This window comes from Macrotis lagotis, chromosome 1 (genome assembly GCF_037893015.1).
Source record: "Macrotis lagotis isolate mMagLag1 chromosome 1, bilby.v1.9.chrom.fasta, whole genome shotgun sequence".
Taxonomy (NCBI): Eukaryota; Metazoa; Chordata; class Mammalia; order Peramelemorphia; family Peramelidae; genus Macrotis; species Macrotis lagotis.
The window spans coordinates 318,810,254-318,828,480 of NC_133658.1; the positions used below are offsets into that span (position 1 = coordinate 318,810,254).

The following is an 18,227-nucleotide window of genomic DNA, read 5'->3' on the forward strand; positions in this document are numbered from 1 at the left end:
TATCATGATAGCCTTCCAACTGGCTTTCTTCCCTCCAGTATTCCTTCTTTGGCCAAGCACTGTGCTAAGAACTAGGTTACAACTAAACCTTTGCACCAAACATGCGGAATCCCCAATACAGAATACAAAGTTTTTTTTTTTTTTATTTTGGCAAGGCAATGGGAGGTTAAGTTACTTGGCAAAGGTCAAACAGCTGAGTATTAAGTGTCTGAGGTCACATTTGAACTCAGGTCTTCCTGACTCCAGGGCGATTGCTTTATCCACTACACCACCTAGCTTACCCTGAATACAAACTTCTTGACATGAATCTGAAGCAAACAGCAAAGATCCTTCTATATGTAATCAGTGCACAATAAATACTGAAATAAATTTAGCTAATAAAAGAGTTCTACTTTCATCTAATGTTTAGATAACTGATAAAACTCAATTATTAGAAAGGAAAAAGGGCGCCCCTCTCTTTTCAGTCTGTTATAATAAAATTATAGCATTAATATTTTCCACAAAACCTCTACCAAATCATCTTTAGATTACCTGTTATAAGAAATAAATAAGCAAATAAAAAATATAACATTACCTAGATCTGAACTCTGTTATAGTTGCATAAGGTTCAATAATGCCACCATCTTCTGTTATATCACTCTCAGAATGTGATTGATAATTAGGCTGAGGAAGAGCAAAAGTCCTTCCAGTTAATGTGGACATTAGAATCGCTGCAGCAAGGGCAGATCTGGATAAGATATAAATATAAAACAGTTAAAAACACTAATCCAGGAAGACGGATTATGAAAGGCAAAGAGATATAAATATAAAACAGTCAAAACAGTTAAAATACTAACCCATAAAGACAGATTTTGAAGGGCATACATTGATCCTTCAACCAAACAAAAAATGATACCCATAAAAAATAAAGTTAAGTTATATATTTACATATAAAATATTGCCTTTATAAAATTCATGAATTACTAATGGCAAAAATCAGTTGAAAATACACTTTAAAATATAGCATTTTAAAAAGACTTGTATTAGTCTAGAATTTTTTTTTTGGTACAAATTACCTAAATCAATATTGTAGATTCCTTTCATTTGGGCCCCCATATCTCTACTGAATCCTTTTATCTTTTATTTAAATGTTATGAAGTTTCCAAGTTTGATAACTGTTACTAAACAAAAATTTTTGACAATATTAACAGCAGTTATTATGACACTCCTGTACCATAATCTTCTGTATGAAGGCATTATTTTCTTCACTCTGAAATTAATTAAACTTCTCTATGTGTCCTGACTCTCCTATATCTAGCCTGCTGTTTCAACCCCAGCCCCTCTGTCAGTTCTTGTCCAGAAGACAAATATAATAAGGAAAAGTTTGCTAAAAAAAAAAAAAAAAGTTTGCTAAAATTCTCAGCTGGTCAAACCATATTCTCTGTCCCCCCCATTACAATGCTCTTTACCTCAACTTAATTCCTACAACTTGCATTCTAAAGACTCCTTCCAATGTACTCTATAGAAAGTCAACTCCATTGTTAACAAACTTCTCATTTTAAACCTTTTCCTTTCTCATTTCATCTCCTTGAATATACTAAAACTAGGCTCATTTATGATGACATAACTTCAGTGGTTACCCATTCCAAGACTGGTTATACTTTCACTCATACCCCAATACTTAACACTAAACACTCTCCTTCTTTTCCCATGTCACCTTGTTGCTGAATCATTTCAAATTTCTACTTTTCTACACTTGTTCCCTTATCCTTATTTTTTCTTTTCCCTTTTTTTTTAAAGGTTTTTGCAAGGCAAATGGGGTTAAGTGGCTTGCCCAAGGCCACACAGCTAGGTAATTATTAAAGTGTCTGAGGCCGGATTTGAACCCAGGTACTCCTGACTCCAGGGCCCGTGCTCTATCCACTGCGCCACCTAGCCACCCCTCCTTATCCTTATTTTTAAAAAAATATATTTATGTATTTTTCCAACTACATGTAAAGATAGTTTTCAATAATCATTTTTATAAGGTTTTGAGTTCCACATTTTTCTCCCCACCCCTCAGAATACTCTAAGAAAAACTTTACATCTAAAACTATGCTAAACATAATTCCATATTAATCATGTTGTAAAAAAAAGAATCAGAAAAAGAGAAAAAACAAAAAATAAAACAAATTGAAAAATTGAAAATAGTATACTTTTGGATTTTGTTTGTGCGTGTGTGTGTGTGTGTGTGTGTGTGTGTGTGTGTGTGTGTGTGTGTGTTTCAGTCTATATTCAGATACTAATAGCTTTTTCTTTGGGGTGGTTAGCATCTTTTATCATAAGTCCATCAGAAGGGGCTGCTAGGTGGCACAGAGGTGGCTAGGTGGCACAGTGGATAGAGCACCGGCCCTGGAGTCAGGAGTACCTGGGTTCAAATCCGGTCTCAGACACTTTAATAATTACCTAGCTGTGTGGCCTTGGGCAAGCCACTTAACCCCATTGCCTTGCCAAAAAAAAACTAAAGTAAAAAAAGTCCATCAGAGAAACTGCTTAAATTTTTTTCATACAATTGCTATTGTTGGTTCCATCCGATCCTTCCTGATCTACATTTGTTCTATACACTCTCTCTCTGTTCACCCTGTCCCTCCTCAAGTGTGTTGTATCTGATTACACTCTTGCACAATTTTCCCTCTCTTCTATCTCCTACAAGCCCCTCCATCCCCCTTCTCCCATTCCTTTCCTCTAAAATAAGAAAGATTTGATACCCAATTGAGTATGTATGTTATTTCCTCTCTGAGCCACTTCTATTTATTTTTTTTATTTTTTATTTTTAGGTTTTTGCAAGGCAAATGGAGTTAAGTGGCTTGCCCAAGGCCACACAGCTAGGTAATTATTAAGTGTCTGAGACCGGATTTGAACCCAGGTACTCCTGACTCCAGGGCCTGTGCTTTATCCACTGCGCCACCTAGCTGCCCCTCTGAGCCACATCTAATGAGAATAAAGGCTAACTCACTCCCCCTTCCGCTACATTGCACAAGTTTTTTCTTGCCTCTTTTATGTGAAATAACTTACCCCATTCTACCTCTCCTTTCCCTATCTCCCTTTCTTGTCCATTAACTCCATCTTTTTTCTTTTGGGGGTGGGGGAAGACAATGGGGTTAAGTGACTTCCCCAAGGTCATACAGCTAAGCGTGTCTGAGGCTAGATTTGAACACAGGTCCTCCTGACTCCAGGGATGATACTCTATCCCCTAAACCACCTAGCTGCCCATAACTCCATCTTTTTAATATATTATACCTTCAAATTCAGCTTCTTCCTGTGTCTTGTCCTTATATTCTCCTTCCAACTGTTCTAATAAATGAAGAGGTTCAAATGGGTTACCAGTATCATCTTCCCATGCAGGAATGCAAGAAGTTCAACATCATTAAGCCTCTCATGATTTGCCCTTCCCATCTACCCCTTTCTCTATTCTTCACCTGAGTCTTGTACTTGAAGATCAAACTTTCTGTTTATCCCTAGTCATTTCATCAGGAAAGTTTGAAAGCCCCCTATTTCATTGAACATTGAATGTAATCCAAGCTTTTCTGCCTTCCAAAATATCATATTCCTAGCTCTATGAGCATTTAATATAGTGCTAAATCCTGTGTAGCTCCATGATATTTGAATTGTTTCTTTTTGTCTGCTTGTAATATTTTTTCCTTGATTTGGAAGTTCTAATGTTTGGAGATCTCTTTCAGGAAGTGATTGGTGAATTCTTTCTTTCAATTTTTATTTTACCTTCTGCTTCTAGGATATTGGGGCAATTTTCCTGAATTGTTCCTTGAAAATGAAGTCTAGGCTTTTTTTTTGGTTGTTGTTGGTCATGACTTTCAGGTAGACCAATAATTTTTAAATTATTTCTCCTGGATCTAGGTCAGTTGTTTGTTTCTCCAATGAGATATTCCCATTTTCTTCGAGTTTTTCATTCTTTTGGTTTTGTTTGATTGTTTCTTGATTTCTTACAGTCATCAGCTTCCCTTAGCTCCATGCAACATTCAAAGGAATTATTTTCTTCTGAGAGTTTTTGTATCTCCTTTTCCATCTGGCCAATTTTGCTTTTTAAGTCATTCTTCTCCTCAATGGCCTTTTGGACTGCTTTTTCCATTTGACCCAAACTGGTTTTTAAAAATATTATTTTCTGCAGTAATTTTTTTTAAATTCACCAAGCTGCTGACTTGGTTCTTGGGATTTTCCCACATCACTCTCATTTCTCTTCCCAATTTTTCCTCTACCTCCCTTACTTGATTTTCAAAATCTTTTTTGAGCACTTCCATAGCCTGAGACCAATTCATATTTTTCTTGAAGGCCTTGGACACAGAAGCTTTGACTTTATTATCTTCTGAGTATGTATTTTGGATCCTCCATAGAACCAAAGTAATTGTCTATGGTAGGATTTTTTTTCTTCTGTTATTTGCTCATTTCCCCAGACTGACTTGATTTTAACTCTTTGCTAGGATGGAGGGTGATGTCCAGTGTGGAGGACTCAATATCTCAAGCTTTTGAGTGCTTTTTGCAGTTGTTTTCAGGGACATCTCCCAGGGGCCTCAATTCCTCCAAGGTCTTAGGAGAGGCTCTAGGCACTCTCCTGGCCTGTGCTTTGATCTGTGGATGACCACAAGCACTCTTTTCTGCCCTGGAACCATGAAGAGAGTCCCTACTGTACTATGGCAGTAAAGTTACTTTTCCTGAGGTTGGGGCCCTAGGTTGCAACCTGGATCTGAATATAAGTAAAGCAACAGAGTCCTTTCTCAGGGGAAAAAAAAAGAGACCTCTGCAATCTCCCCTAACCCCTCACCTTTCATGGGATGAGAGCTCTAGAAGCAGCTACCAGGTGGCTCCATGCCAGATGACTGCCCAGGCCTGCTCTTGGGCCCCTGGGGCAGGGTCTGTACTGAGGCCTATGCTGAATTGGATTCTACTCTCAGTTCCTGCTGAGTTTCCAATTGTCCTTGGCAGTTCCTGGGTTGAGAGGTCTGGAAATTGCTGCTTCCATGGACCCAAGGGTTCCCAGGAAGCCAGGCACTCCACAAACTATTCCTGGATGGCTGGAGCCCATTCACTCTAGCATGGCCTGGGCCGCACTGTGTACCCTTTCTAACCACAGTATAACAGACTCCCTGGGTTGAGAGGTCTGGAAACTGCACTATTGCCACTGACCCAGTTGCCCTGGTGTCTGTTCCTGAATGGCTGGGGCAGATTTCCTTTGGCACTGCCTGGGGTAAACTGCAGTTTCTTTCTAATCCTGATGCAACAGACCTTTCCCACTTATCTTCCAAGTTGTCTTGGGCTGAAAAATCATTTTACTCAGTCTTTTTGTGGGTTCTGTCTCTCCAGAATTTGGTTAGTCATAATTTAAAGGAATTTGGAGTGGTTTGGGGAAGAGCTTACTGCCTCCACTCTGCTATATAGGCTCCTCTTGCTCCCTTATCCTACTGAATATCTTCCCCAGACATTCACCTTGAATGGCTTCCACTATCCTACACTTTCACTCCTACTTATGTGCTGCTAAATGAAGCAGGGGGAGGGGGAATCATTAAGCCAAGTTGAAGGGGTCACTATAATTTTTTATTATATTATCTCAAAAAGGCTTTCATTGAGGCAAGATAATCCTTTAACTTAATCCTTTAACAATAATGGATTAGATATTCCCTTTACCACAGAGACTTTTCTAAACCTTTTCATCCCTTCTCAAATTTCCCATGGTTACCCTGCATCACTCCCTCTCATATAAGAACCTTGCTTCTTATTTCAGTAACAAAATTGAGTTGAATCACCTAGAGTCATCTTCTACCCTCCTCTTCTTCTCCTATCACTCAAATGCCTTCCACAATAATCTCCCCCTTCATCTCTGTCTCATAAAAAATTCTATCTTCTCTATTTTTCCTAATGTTCAGTCTCTCCCTATCTATTGTTTGTTTCCTTGTGGTCTCAAAACATACTCTGTACCCCATTCTCAAAAAACCCTCTCTTCATTCAACCATCCCTGTTAGCTTCTAAACTATCTCTCCTCCTTTTCAAAACTGAATCCCTTAGGAAGACTCTAAAATTGATGCCTAGATTTTATTTCTTCTCACTCTCTTCTTAATGATCTGCAGTCTGAATTCTGAGTTCATCCTTCACTAAGTTGTCAAACTGATCTTCCTAGAAAGTGTAGGTATGACTATATTACCCACTCACCTTTACTCTCCCTTTCAAAAAAAATCAGGTAGTTTCCTATTTCAAACAAGATTCTCTTTAAAAATCATCTTCTGGGGCAGCTAGGTGGCATAGTGGATAAAGCACCAGCCCTGGAGTCAGGAGTACCTGGGTTCAAATCTGGTCTCAGACACTTAATATTACCTAGCTGTGTGGCCTTGGGCAAGCCACTTAAGCCCATTTGCCTTGCAAAAAAAAAATCATCTTCTAACTTTTAAAGGCCTTCTTAGGCTGACCCTCTCTTACCTTTGTAGTCTTCATTCTTCTTACCTCCCTTCTCAGAGATGCTCATGATCTCCAAGCAAATAAATTATCAGTTTCTACAACCTTTCCAAATTCTCTTTAATTCTGGTGCCTTCCCACTGTAATCTCTAAACCTTATATATTTTGTTTGTACATAGTTGTTTATGTTATCTCCTTATCAGATTACAAATTTCTTGAAAGCAGAGATTGTTGGGAGCCAAGATGGAGGAACAAAGGGAGGGACCCAAGCTCTCCCCTAAACTACTACAAATATCTTTAAATAAATAAATAATAAATAAATTTTAAAACAAATTCTAGCATAGAAAAACCCACAAAAAGACTGAGTGAAACAATTTTCCAGCCCAAGACAACTTGGAAGATGAGTAGGAAGGGTCTGTTGCAATGGGATTAGAAAGGACCTGCAGTGCAGCCCAGGCAGCAACAGAGGGAATCTGCCCCAGTCATCCAGGAACAGACAACAAGGTAACTGGGTCAATGGCAGCAGAGGTGGTTTCCAGACTTCTTAGCCCTGGGATTGCCAAGGACACCTTGGAAGGTCAGCAGGAAAACTCTGCTGCACTGTGGTGAGACTGGAGAACAGCTGAGGTCCTTGTATCTCTTCACCTGGTGTTATATATCTACTAATGCCTAGCCTTCTCCTAGTATAGTCCTTTTCACGTTTTTATTGCTTTAACCCTGTCTTGTACTTACATTCCTTTTATCAAAATATAATCCCCTTTTATCTAACCTAAGAAAAGTACTATTCTCAAAGGGTGATTGCTTGATTGCTTGATAGACAGTATTGCCTCACTTATTAAGTGCACTCCCCTTCTCTGCCTCATTAGAAATTCTCAAGTCATAAATCACATCAAATTATAATCAACCTTACCCCATTTTCAAGTACCCTACATGGACACACAATCCTCATAAGCCAAAGCATCATGCAAAACTAAATCATTTCATGAACCAATTATATACCCCTCCTCCTTCAAGCATACTCCCTCCAACTCTAGCCAAAGCATCAAGCAAAGCAAAATCTATTCATGTTTTCATGTCCCAGTCCCTCTGAGTATACTCTCTACCTCCATCTCTACAGTACTCAACCATAGCACTACAACCCTCCCCAACCTCTCTCCCACTGTCCCTTCAGCACCCTAACCGTGGTACTAAAACCCTCATAAGTAAAGTATGGATTAAGAAAAGTTCAATTCCTAAACTCTTTATGTCCAACCCTTCTAAGCTCCCACCTTCTGGCACTATTGTCCAAACCTCTAGGTATCTAGTAAAATCACTTCTGATTTAAGTATGTATAGAGCCTTTAAATATTCTAAGTACTGGGACATCCTGAAGGCCTCTCTTAAGAATTTTAGACATGATTGTAAGGCATTGAAGATACTAGCACAGGACTTTTTGCTGAGTTGCATTCTGTTTTCTCAGTTGGTCAATCTGAGTTTTGGATGAGTTAAATTCCTTTTACAGTTGGTCAATCTTATTTTTTAAGGAGTTACATTATTTTTCCAACTGACTGTTTTTACTTTTAAAGAGATAGATTTCTTTGGTCATTTTTTTCACTATTTTCCAGCATAACTCTCATTTCTCTTTTTTTTTTTACATTTTTCTTCTTCCTCTCTTCTTTTAAATTCTTTTTTAAGGTTTTTGGATTTGAGTCAATTAGTAAGACTCCTTTGAGACTTTTCAAGTAGGTAATTGTCACTGCTTTCTTCTGAGATGGAATTTTTAGCATCTGTATCTGCATAGTAGCTTTCTATGGTTAACACTTAGATTTTGATGCTGAGCTCTGATCCTGAGGTGCAGGGGGTATAGACACAAGCTTTTTGTGCTGGGGCCGGAGTCTGACACCTGGCTTATTGCTGGCCAAGATGTTACCTATGCAGCCCAGGCATTGCCTATACACAGGTTTTTTTTCCTCCTTTATGACCAGGCTCTGCTTATGCAGTGGTTTATCCCCAAGCCAGTCCTGTATTTTGCCCCAGGGTTCCTAGAGTTTAGATTTTGTCTAGGTTTGGGACTCTCTCTGCTGGCTTGCTATCAACTTGCCAGATCTGTACTTCTGACTAGCTGCTGGGACCTGGACTGCACTGTGGCTAGAAGCCTCCCACTGGCTTCTCTGCTCTCCCACCTAGCTGGGTTTTACTTACTCTTTTCACTGAAGAGACAGACCTTCACTAAAGATCCTCCATGATGTTATCAGTTGAAACTTTGTTTCAATTTTTTTTGTGAGATCTATAGCTTTAATGTCTGTTCAAAGGCTTCATTTAATGAAAGGAAAAGCTCTGGGAAAATGCCAACTTTGTGCCATTATCTTGGCACCACCCCAGAAGTTTGAACATGTTCTTTCAAGGGAAAAGATTGACATTCATTGAAATAGAGGACTTTCAAACTTTCCTGATGAAAACACCAGAACTGAACACAAAATCTGTTCTTCAAATCTGGGACTCAAGTAAAACATAAAACAGATACACAGGAAAGACATCATAAGAGATTTAATAATGTTGAAATACTTATATTCCTGCACTGATAACTCAAATGAAGTTTCTCATTTATGAGGGCAGTTAGAAGGAACATTTATAGACAAGGCACAGGTAGGAGTTGAATTTGAAGATACATTAAAAAGATAGAGTCAATGGGCAAGGGAAGAATATACTAGGAGAAAGGGAAAGGGAGAAGTAGAATGGGGTGAGTTATTTCATTTAAAAGAGGAAGAAAAAGTTTTTGTAGTGGAGTAGAAAAAGGGGAGGTGAGGGCAAGTGAATGAGCACTAATCTCATCAAAACTGGAGCAAGATGAGCAGAACCAGAAAAACATTGTATACCCTAACAGCAACATGGGGGTGATGATCAACCTTGATAGACTTGCTCATTCTTGCGGGGCAACAACCAGGGACAATTTTGGGCCATGTGCAATGGAGAATACCATCTGTATCCAATGAAAGAATTATGGACTTTGAATAAAGACCATTATTAGAAAAATTAGAAAATTAGAAAAAAAAGTTATATTATTAAGTAATTTTACTATCTCATACTTTATTTTTTCTTCCTTAAGGATATGATTTCTCTGTCATCACATTCAACTGAGATCAATGTATAACATGGAACCAATTTTATTTTTAGATTTTTCAAGGCAATGGGGTTAAGTGGCTTGCCCAAGGTCACACGGCTAGGTAAGTATTAAGTGTCTGAGGCCGGATTTAAACTCAGATACTCCTGACTCCAAGGTTGGTGCTCTATCCACTGTGCCACTTAGCCACCCTGCATGGAACCAATGTAAAGACTAACAGAATGCCTTCTGTGGGGAGTGGGGGGAGGGAGGCAAGAATGGGGGGGAAAATTGTAAAACTGAAAATAAATAAAACCTTTCTTAAAAAAAAAACTGGGGGGTGGCTAGGTAGAACAGTGGATAAAGCACCGGCTCTGGAGTTAGGAGTGCCTGGGTTCAAATCTCAGTCTCAGACACTTAATCATTACCTAGCTGTGTGGCCCTGGGCAAACCACTTAACCCCATTTGCCTTGCAAAAACCTAAAACAAAACAAAAAAAAAAAAAACTGGCTCAGAAAGGGAATGACATACACACTCAATCTTACTCTAGAGGAAAGTAGGAGAGGAAAGGGATGGAGGGAGAGAAAATAGAAGAGAGAGAAGAGGGGCGAGTCAGATGCAAAACACTTTTAAGGAGGAACAAGGTGAAAGGTGAGAGAGAACAAAATAAGAGTGGGGAGAAGAAACAGGATGGGAGGAAATAGAAACTGGGAAAAAAATATTGAAAAAGACCTCATTTCTTAAATATAAAGAACTGAGACAAATTTATAAAAAGTAAGAGCCAGGGGTGACTAGGTGGCGCAGTGGATAGAGCACCAGCCCGGAGTCAGGAGTACCTGAGTTCAAATCCGGCCTCAGACACTTAATAATTACCTAGTTGTGTGGCCTTGGCCTTGGACAAACCACTTAACCCCATTTGCCTTGCCAAAAATGAAAAAAAGAAGAAGAAAAAAGTAAGATCCATTCCCCAACTGATAAATGATCAAAAAATAAAAAGTTTTCAGATGAGGCTATCAATATACTCTAAGTCATTTAAAAAAAATGCTAACTCACTATTGATAGGAAAAAAGCAGGTTGGGACAATTTTGAGATACTAATTTATTATACTTATTGGATTGGCAAACAGGAGAGAAGGAGAAAATGACAAATGTTGGAGGGGATGTAGGGAAATTGAGCCATTGATGCACTGTTGGAGGAATGAACTGATTCAACAATTCTAGAAAGTAATTTGGAACTATGCAAAAAAGGCTATGGGACCATGTCTACCTTTGTTCTAGGGCACCTACGTGTGGCAGTGGATAGAGCACTGACCTCTAACTAGCTGTGTGACCTTGGGAAAGTCACTTAACCCTGACTGCCTTACATCCAGGGCCATCTACAGTGGTCCTGATTCATACTGGGCCACCAGATCCAGATGGCTCTGAAAAAAAAGTGAGGCTGGTGACTTAGCATGGCACCCCCTTACTCAAATCTAAGTCATGTGCTTATCATGTCATCTCCTTCCTGATGCTGTGGTCTTCTTTGAAAATGAAGGACAACTTCAATTGGGGAATGGCTTAGCAAACTGTGGTATATGTATGTCATGGAACGCTACTGTTCTATTAGAAACCAAGGAGGATGGGAATTCAGGGAAGCCTGGAGGGATTTGCATGAACTAATGCCGAGTGAGATGAACAGAACCTGAAAAACACTGTACACCCTAACAGCAACATGGGGCAATGATCAATCTTGATGGACTTGGTCATTCCATCAGTGCAACAGTCAGGGACAGTTTGGGGCTCTCGGCAATGGAGAATACCATCTGTATCCAGAGAAACAACTGTGGAGTTTGAACAAAGACCAAGGACTATTACCTTAAATTTAGGGGAAAAAAAACTGATATCTTATTGTCTGATCTTACTATCTCTTATAGTTTGTTTCTTTCTTAAGGATATGATTTCTGTCTCATCACACTCAATTTGGATCAATGTATACCATGGAAACAATGGAAAGACTGACAAATTGCCCTCTGTGAGGGTGGGGGAAGTAAGATTAGGGGGGAAAAATTGTAAAGCTCAAAATAAATAAAATCTTTAGTAAAAATTGAAAAAAGAAAATGAAGGACAAACATTATTATTGTTATTATTATTATTGGTGCCACTGTTAGGTCTATATTCCAGAAGAGATGAAATATGGGAAGTAAAGCATCTATATGTATTAGGATATTTATAGCAGCTCTTTCCTGGTAGTGGGGAGCTGGAGATTGAGGTGATGTTCATTGATTGGGAAATAGCTTAACAATTTGTTGTATGTGATTAAGATGAAATGCTGTTCTGTTATGGCAAATGATGAACAAGATGCTCTCAGCAAAAATTTATATAAGCAGATGAAATGGGAAATGTACTGTATATAAAGGAAAAGCAATTTTGCAGGATGTTCACCAATGAATGACCTACCTTTTCTCAGTAATGCTGCTGACCCAACTCTGAAGGACTTATGATAGAGAATAATAAACATCACAAAGACAGAATTAATGGTGTCCAAATACAGAATGGAGCATACTTTTATGTTATTACTCTCCTTTTGGAGAAGGGTAATGCTTACTTTTACAACATGACAATTGTGGTTATGTTTTTCAGGACTACACATTTTTTAATCTCTAACAAGTAACTTGCGTTCTCAATAAGGGAGAGTGGGAGTGGAGGAAGGGAGAGAATTTGAAACTCAAGGTTTTGGAAGTGAATGCTGAAATTTGTTGAAAATGAAATAAAATAAAAATTTAAAGAAAAAGATTGAAAAACTAAAAGAAAATGTGAAATATTACATATCTTATTATGTAATTTTGCTCTTATACCTTATTTTTCTTCCTTAAGGATATGATTTCTCTCTTATCACATTCAACTGAAATCAATGTATACTATGGAAACAATGTAAAGACTAATGGAATACCTTCTGTGGGGGTGGGGGAGGGAAGCAAGAATGGGGGAAAAACTGTAAAACTCAAAAATTTAAAGAAAAATAACTGAAAAACTAAAAGAAAATGTGAAATATTTTATGGGTGGAAAAACTGACCCAGAAAACAATCCAGGAGAGATAGTTTAAAAGTCACTGGACTACCCAAAAGCCATGACCAAAAAGAACAGCTAGACATCAGTTTTCAAGAAATTATCAAAGAAAACGGCCCTGATATTCTAGAAGCAGAGGGTAAAAGAGAAATTGAAAGAATTCACTGATCACCTTTTGAAAGAGATCTCAAAATGAAAATTGCCAGGAATATTATAGCCAAATTTCAGACTATCAAGTCTAAAGGAGAAAATATTGCAAGCAACCAAAAAGAAAACAATTCAGATATTGTGGTGTCAGCGTCAGGATAATATAAGATTTAGCAACTTTTACATTAAGGAATCACAGGACTTGGAATGTGATATTCCAAAAGGCAAAAGAACTAGGATTACAACCAAGAATCAACCATCCAGCAAAACTGAACATACTCTTTCAGGGGAAGAGATAGACATTCAATGAAATAGGGGACTTTCAAACTTTCCTGATGAAACAACCAGAGCTGATTTTCAAATCTGATCTTTAAATAAAAAATTCAAGTGAAGTATAAAAAGGTAAATAATCTTGCATTATCCTGACTGTGGCTCCACAATATTTTCTTTCTAAGCAGCTTAAAATATTTTCTCATTGACCTGAGAGTCTGAAAGGCAAATCATATAGGCAAAATCATATAGGCAAATCAAACTGCTTATATTCATGCATGAAAAGATGATACTGATAATTCATATGAACTTTCTCATTTAATAGGGCAATTGAAAGGAGTATATATAGAAAAGGTACGAATATGAAAGAATAATATACTAAAAAGATGAAGGAGTTAATGAGTGAGAGAAGAACGTACTGGGAGAAAGGGAAAGGAGGAAGTAGAATGGGGTAAGTTATTTCATGAAAAAAAGAGGTAAGAAAAAGCTTTTGCAGTGGAGTGTAAGGGAGAAAGGTGATGGGGAGTGAGTGAACCCTACACTTATCAGAATTGGATCAGAGAAGAAATAACAAATGCATTCAGTTGGGTATAGAAATCTACCTTACCCTGGTGGAAAGCAAGAGAGGAAAGGGATAGGAAAAGTGAGGTGGGGAAGGAGGGAAGATTATGGGAAGGGGTGGTCCTTACTTTTGAGGAAGGACAGGGTGAAAGGAGAGAAAGAACAGAATAAGTGGGTGGGGGGAGGAATAAGATGAGGGAAATACAGTTAGCAATAGTAACTGTGGGAAAAATATTAAAATAAGTTTCTCTGATAAAGACTTCACTTCTCAAACATAGAGAACTGAGTGAAATTTTTAAGAACTAGAAGCCATTCAACAATTGATAAATGATCAAAATATATGAAGTTTTCAGATGAAGCTATCAATACTATCTATTTAACTCATTTTTTAAAAAGTCCTAATTCACCATTGATAAGAGAAACGCAGATTGGAATAATTCTGAGGTACTACCTTATACCTATGGGATTGGCTGGTTAATAGGACAGAAAGAGAATATGACTATGTTGGAAGGATTGTAGGGGAAATGAGACATTAATGCACTGTTGAAGGAGTTGTGAAAGGATTCAACAATTCTATGTAGCAATTTGGACTTAGCAATGCCACTTAATATATTCTATATTCTATAAGTGATAAAAAAGAGGAAGAAAAAGGACATAGATATTAGGATAATTATAGACATTCTTTTCTGGTGGCAAGGAACTAGAGATTGAAGGTATGCCCATCAGTTGGGGAATGGCTGAAAAAAAAGTGATATGTGATTAAGATAAAATGCTATTCTGTTATAAGATATGATGAACAGGATGCTCTCAGTAAAAAATTTATGTCAGCAGATACAATGAGAAATGTATTATATACAAAGTAATAGCAATGTTGTAGGATGATCAGCTGTGAATGATGTACCTTTTCTCAGCACTGCTGTGACACAAAACAACTCTGAAAGATTTATGATAAAGAACATACTATCTATCCCAAAGACAGAGCTGATGGTGTCTGAATACAGATTGAAGCATAGTTTTGTTTTTTACTTTATTTTTCTTGAAGTTTCTCCTTTTTCGGGGGGGGGGGGGGCGAATTATATTTACTTTTACAGCATGACTATTGTTGTAATGTTTTTCATGATTACACATTTTTCACCTATATAAAATTACTTGCTTTCTCATTGAGGGAGAAAGGATTGGGAGGAATGGAGAAAACTCAAAACTCAAGGATTTAAAAGTGAATGCTGAAACTTGTTTTTGCACATAACTAGGGAAAAATAGAATAAAAAAATGAAAAGAGAGATTGTATTTTGCCTTTCTTTGTATCTCTAGTGTTTAGGAAAATGCCTGGCACATAATAAAAATTTTTGACTTGATTAGCTAACACTATGTACAACAAAGTTAAAACAAAATTTAAACTTACCTGGGTCTTTCTGGAGAAGGATCTGGACTACGTGGTGGAGGTGTTCGAGGGACTGCTGGTCTAGGTGCTATGGTAGCTGCAGGAACAAGGCCATGAACTATGTGTTTCTAGACAAATAAATATCAAAGTCAGTGATTTTGAAGAACATAATTTCCCAATTCATAAAGTTAGAAAAATAAACACAAAGTGAAGATACTGACAACATTTGGTTTGTCAGAGAGTCAAGGAAGGATTTTTTAAAAATATTCTTAATTATTTGTATGTAAATTAGCTACAGCAAATGTCTAACTGCAGACCTGCCTCAGTCACCTGGCACATGTCCCAGTCATTATTCCCAAATGTATTTGAATTTAAAGTTAGAGGGGGAGAGAAAAAAGGAGAAGATAAGAAGAGGAAACAGTTTCTGTTTTTTACTGGAGTCTCATAGTAAGCCCCTCCTGGATTAAATGAGCAATGTGAAGAAATAGAAAACATTGGAATGAAAGTTTCAAGAAAATTAAAGATAGCCTAAGAATGTTTCATGCAAAAATGGGCATGATTAAAGACAAAAATCATAGAGACTTAACAGAAACATAAGAGAATAAGGAGAGATGGAAAAAATACACAAAAGAATTACTCAAGAAGAATTGATAACCATGACAGTGTGGTCACTGATTTAGAGTCAGACTTCATAGAACATGAAATTAAGTGAGCTTTAGGAAACATCACTAACAATAAGTCTAGTGGAGGAAAAGGAATTCCAGGTGAGCTATTTAAAATTCCAAAAGATGATGCTGTTAAAGTGCTGCACTCATTATGCCAGTAAATTTGGAACACTGAATGGTGGTCTCTGGACTGGGAAAATCAATTTATGTTCTAATCCTAAAAAAGGCAATGTCAAGAAATTTCAAAGTACCAAATAACTGCACTCATGTCACATGCCAACAAAGTTTGACTTCAGCAGTATGGGAATGCAAAATTACTGGAAGAGCAGGATAATTTTCAAAGAGGCAGATGAACTAGAGACCAAATTACCAACATTCACTGGATCATGAAAAAAGGCAAGGAAATCCCAGAAAAACATCCACTTTTTGCTTCCCTTACATAGCCTTGGATTATGTGAATTATAACAAAATGTGGCAAATCCTAAAAGAGTTGGGAGTATCAGAACATCTTACTTGTCTCTTGAGGGCAACAGTTAGAATTGAACATAGAACAAGTGATTGGTTTAAAATTGGAAATAAGAGTATGAATAGGTTATATATTGTCACCTTATTCATTCAATTTGAATTTAGTATATATCATACAAAATGCTAGATAAATAAAAAGTCACAATTAAGATTGCCAGGAGAAATATCAAAAATCTCAGATTTGTAAATAATACCACTCTGTTGGCAGAAAGTGAGGAAGATAAAAATGATACTTTTATTTCTTCTATGTTTTTCTTTCTTTCTCATGGTTAATTTTTCCCCTTAGAGCTAATTCTTCTTTCACAGTAAGACTAATATAGAAATATGTTAAACATGATTGCCAAAACAACCTATATAAGATCATTTGCTGCCATGGGGGGGGGGGGGAGAAATAACAGAAAAATGTGGAACTCAAAAGCTTGCAAAAGGATGAATGTTGAAAATTATTTTTACATGTAATTGGGAAAAATTATAATTTTTAAAAACTGATACTTTTAACCCCTCAAAAACTTTCTCATTATGGTCATTAGGAGTATACTTATAGAGGGCAGAAGTATTAATTGAATATGATGGGATAATTATCTAAAAAAAATAAAACTAAGAGATGAGAAAGAAGAAATGGGGAAAGGGAGAGGTAGAATGGCCCAAAGGAGGCCCAAAAGAGATTTACAATGGAGCGGAAGGGGGGGGGGGGGGTAGTGCATGAACCTTAATCTCACTGTAACTGGCTTGAAGAAGGAATAATATACACATTCATTTTGGAAGTAAAAATCTAATGAACCCTTCAATAAAAACAAAGGGGATAAAAAAAGGGGTGGGATGAGGTTGAAAGTAAGGAGGTCAGATTGGGGGAGTAAAAGTCAGAATCAAAATACCTTTAAGAATGGACAGAGTAAGGGGCGGCAAGGTGGTGCAGCGGAGAGAGTACCGGCCCTGGAGTCAGAAGTATCTGAATTCAAACTTGGCCTCAGACACTTAATAATTACTTAGCTGTGTGGCCTTGGGCAAGCCACTTAACCCCATTGCCTTGCAAAAACAAACTAAAAAAAAAACTATTGCATGTCATTGGAAAAACAAAATCTTCGAACTTAAAAAAAAAGAAGTGTAAATTGAGGGGATACTCAACAATAAGCTGAACAAGTTGTTGGTAGATAATTATGATAATATTATTAATTCCCACTGTGCAATAAGAAATGATGAGCGGGATGCTCTCAGAAAAAAACTGGAAAAACACAATAACAGATGCAAAGTGAAATGAGCAGAACCAAGAGAACGTTGTATACACTAACAGAATTATCCAGATGATGATGATGATTTTCAATTATTATTATTATTATTATTTATTATTAATTATTAAGATGATAAACTGTGACTGGGAATTGCTGTTTTTGGCATTACAATAATTCAAGACCATTCCGAAGGCCTTGTGATGAAAATGCTGTCATCCCTAGACAAGGAACTGATGGGAGTCTGAATGCTGATTAAAATTGCTTTTTAATTTTATTTTCCTTTGGGATAAGAAGAGGGGTAGGGATGGGGATGAGAAGGAAGAGGCAAAAGAGAATAAGGAGGAAGGGAGGGACTAGAAGGGAGGGGAAGGGGGACAGCAAGAGGCAGAGAGAAGGGGCAGAGACAAGAAGCAGGGGAGGGGGCATGAGAAGGGGGAAAATGAGGGGAGGAGGCTAAGGGGGCCCAAGAGGGGAGGCTCTACTCACAAACTGGCTCCTGCGGCTTCTCCGGAGTCCAAGAGGCATTTTGGGGGAGCGGAGTGGGGGGCCGAAGTTACTGAGGTTCGCTCCCTCTCTCCCCCCGGGCCAGGCCTTCTTTCGCCCAGTCCAAAGGTTTTAACTAGGAGCATTAGGGAGTAGCGCGAGCGGAGTAGCCGACGCCTCTTCTTCGCCACGGAGCCCTAACCAAGGGCTCTTGGAATTGGCTCCCGCTTTTCCGCCGTCCAATCAGAGACGTGCTCATTGCAACTCGGCAACCAGAGAGACTCATTCGAACGCGCTAGGCGCCCGCTGAAGGGCGGCTTCTCGCAGCTCGGCCTCCCATTGGCCAATGCTCATGTCCGTCTTCCCTGGAGCTGCTGGAAGGCGGGACGAGAAGGAAGGAGAAGGGGGGCCGTTGGCTCCCGAGGGA

General features: G+C 38.1%; 1 protein-coding gene across 4 annotated transcripts in view; it reads right to left on the bottom strand.

Annotated features, from left to right (window-relative positions):
• CEP89 (centrosomal protein 89) overlaps positions 1 to 18,126 on the bottom strand; it is a 138,417-nt gene extending 120,291 nt beyond the window's left edge. For 2 of the 4 annotated variants that reach the window (XM_074211479.1, XM_074211478.1), the window contains exons 1-3: positions 17,804 to 18,126; positions 14,920 to 15,026; positions 575 to 727 (exon numbers count right to left, since the gene is read on the bottom strand). In XM_074211479.1, the coding sequence (XP_074067580.1) occupies positions 575 to 727; positions 14,920 to 15,026; positions 17,804 to 17,842 (299 nt within the window). In that variant the 5' untranslated portion in view covers positions 17,843 to 18,126. The remainder of the gene's footprint in view (positions 1 to 574; positions 728 to 14,919; positions 15,027 to 17,803) is intronic. The other 2 variants (XM_074211477.1, XM_074211480.1) reach the window with 2 other exon arrangements.
• Between the last annotated feature and the right edge of the window lie 101 nt (positions 18,127 to 18,227).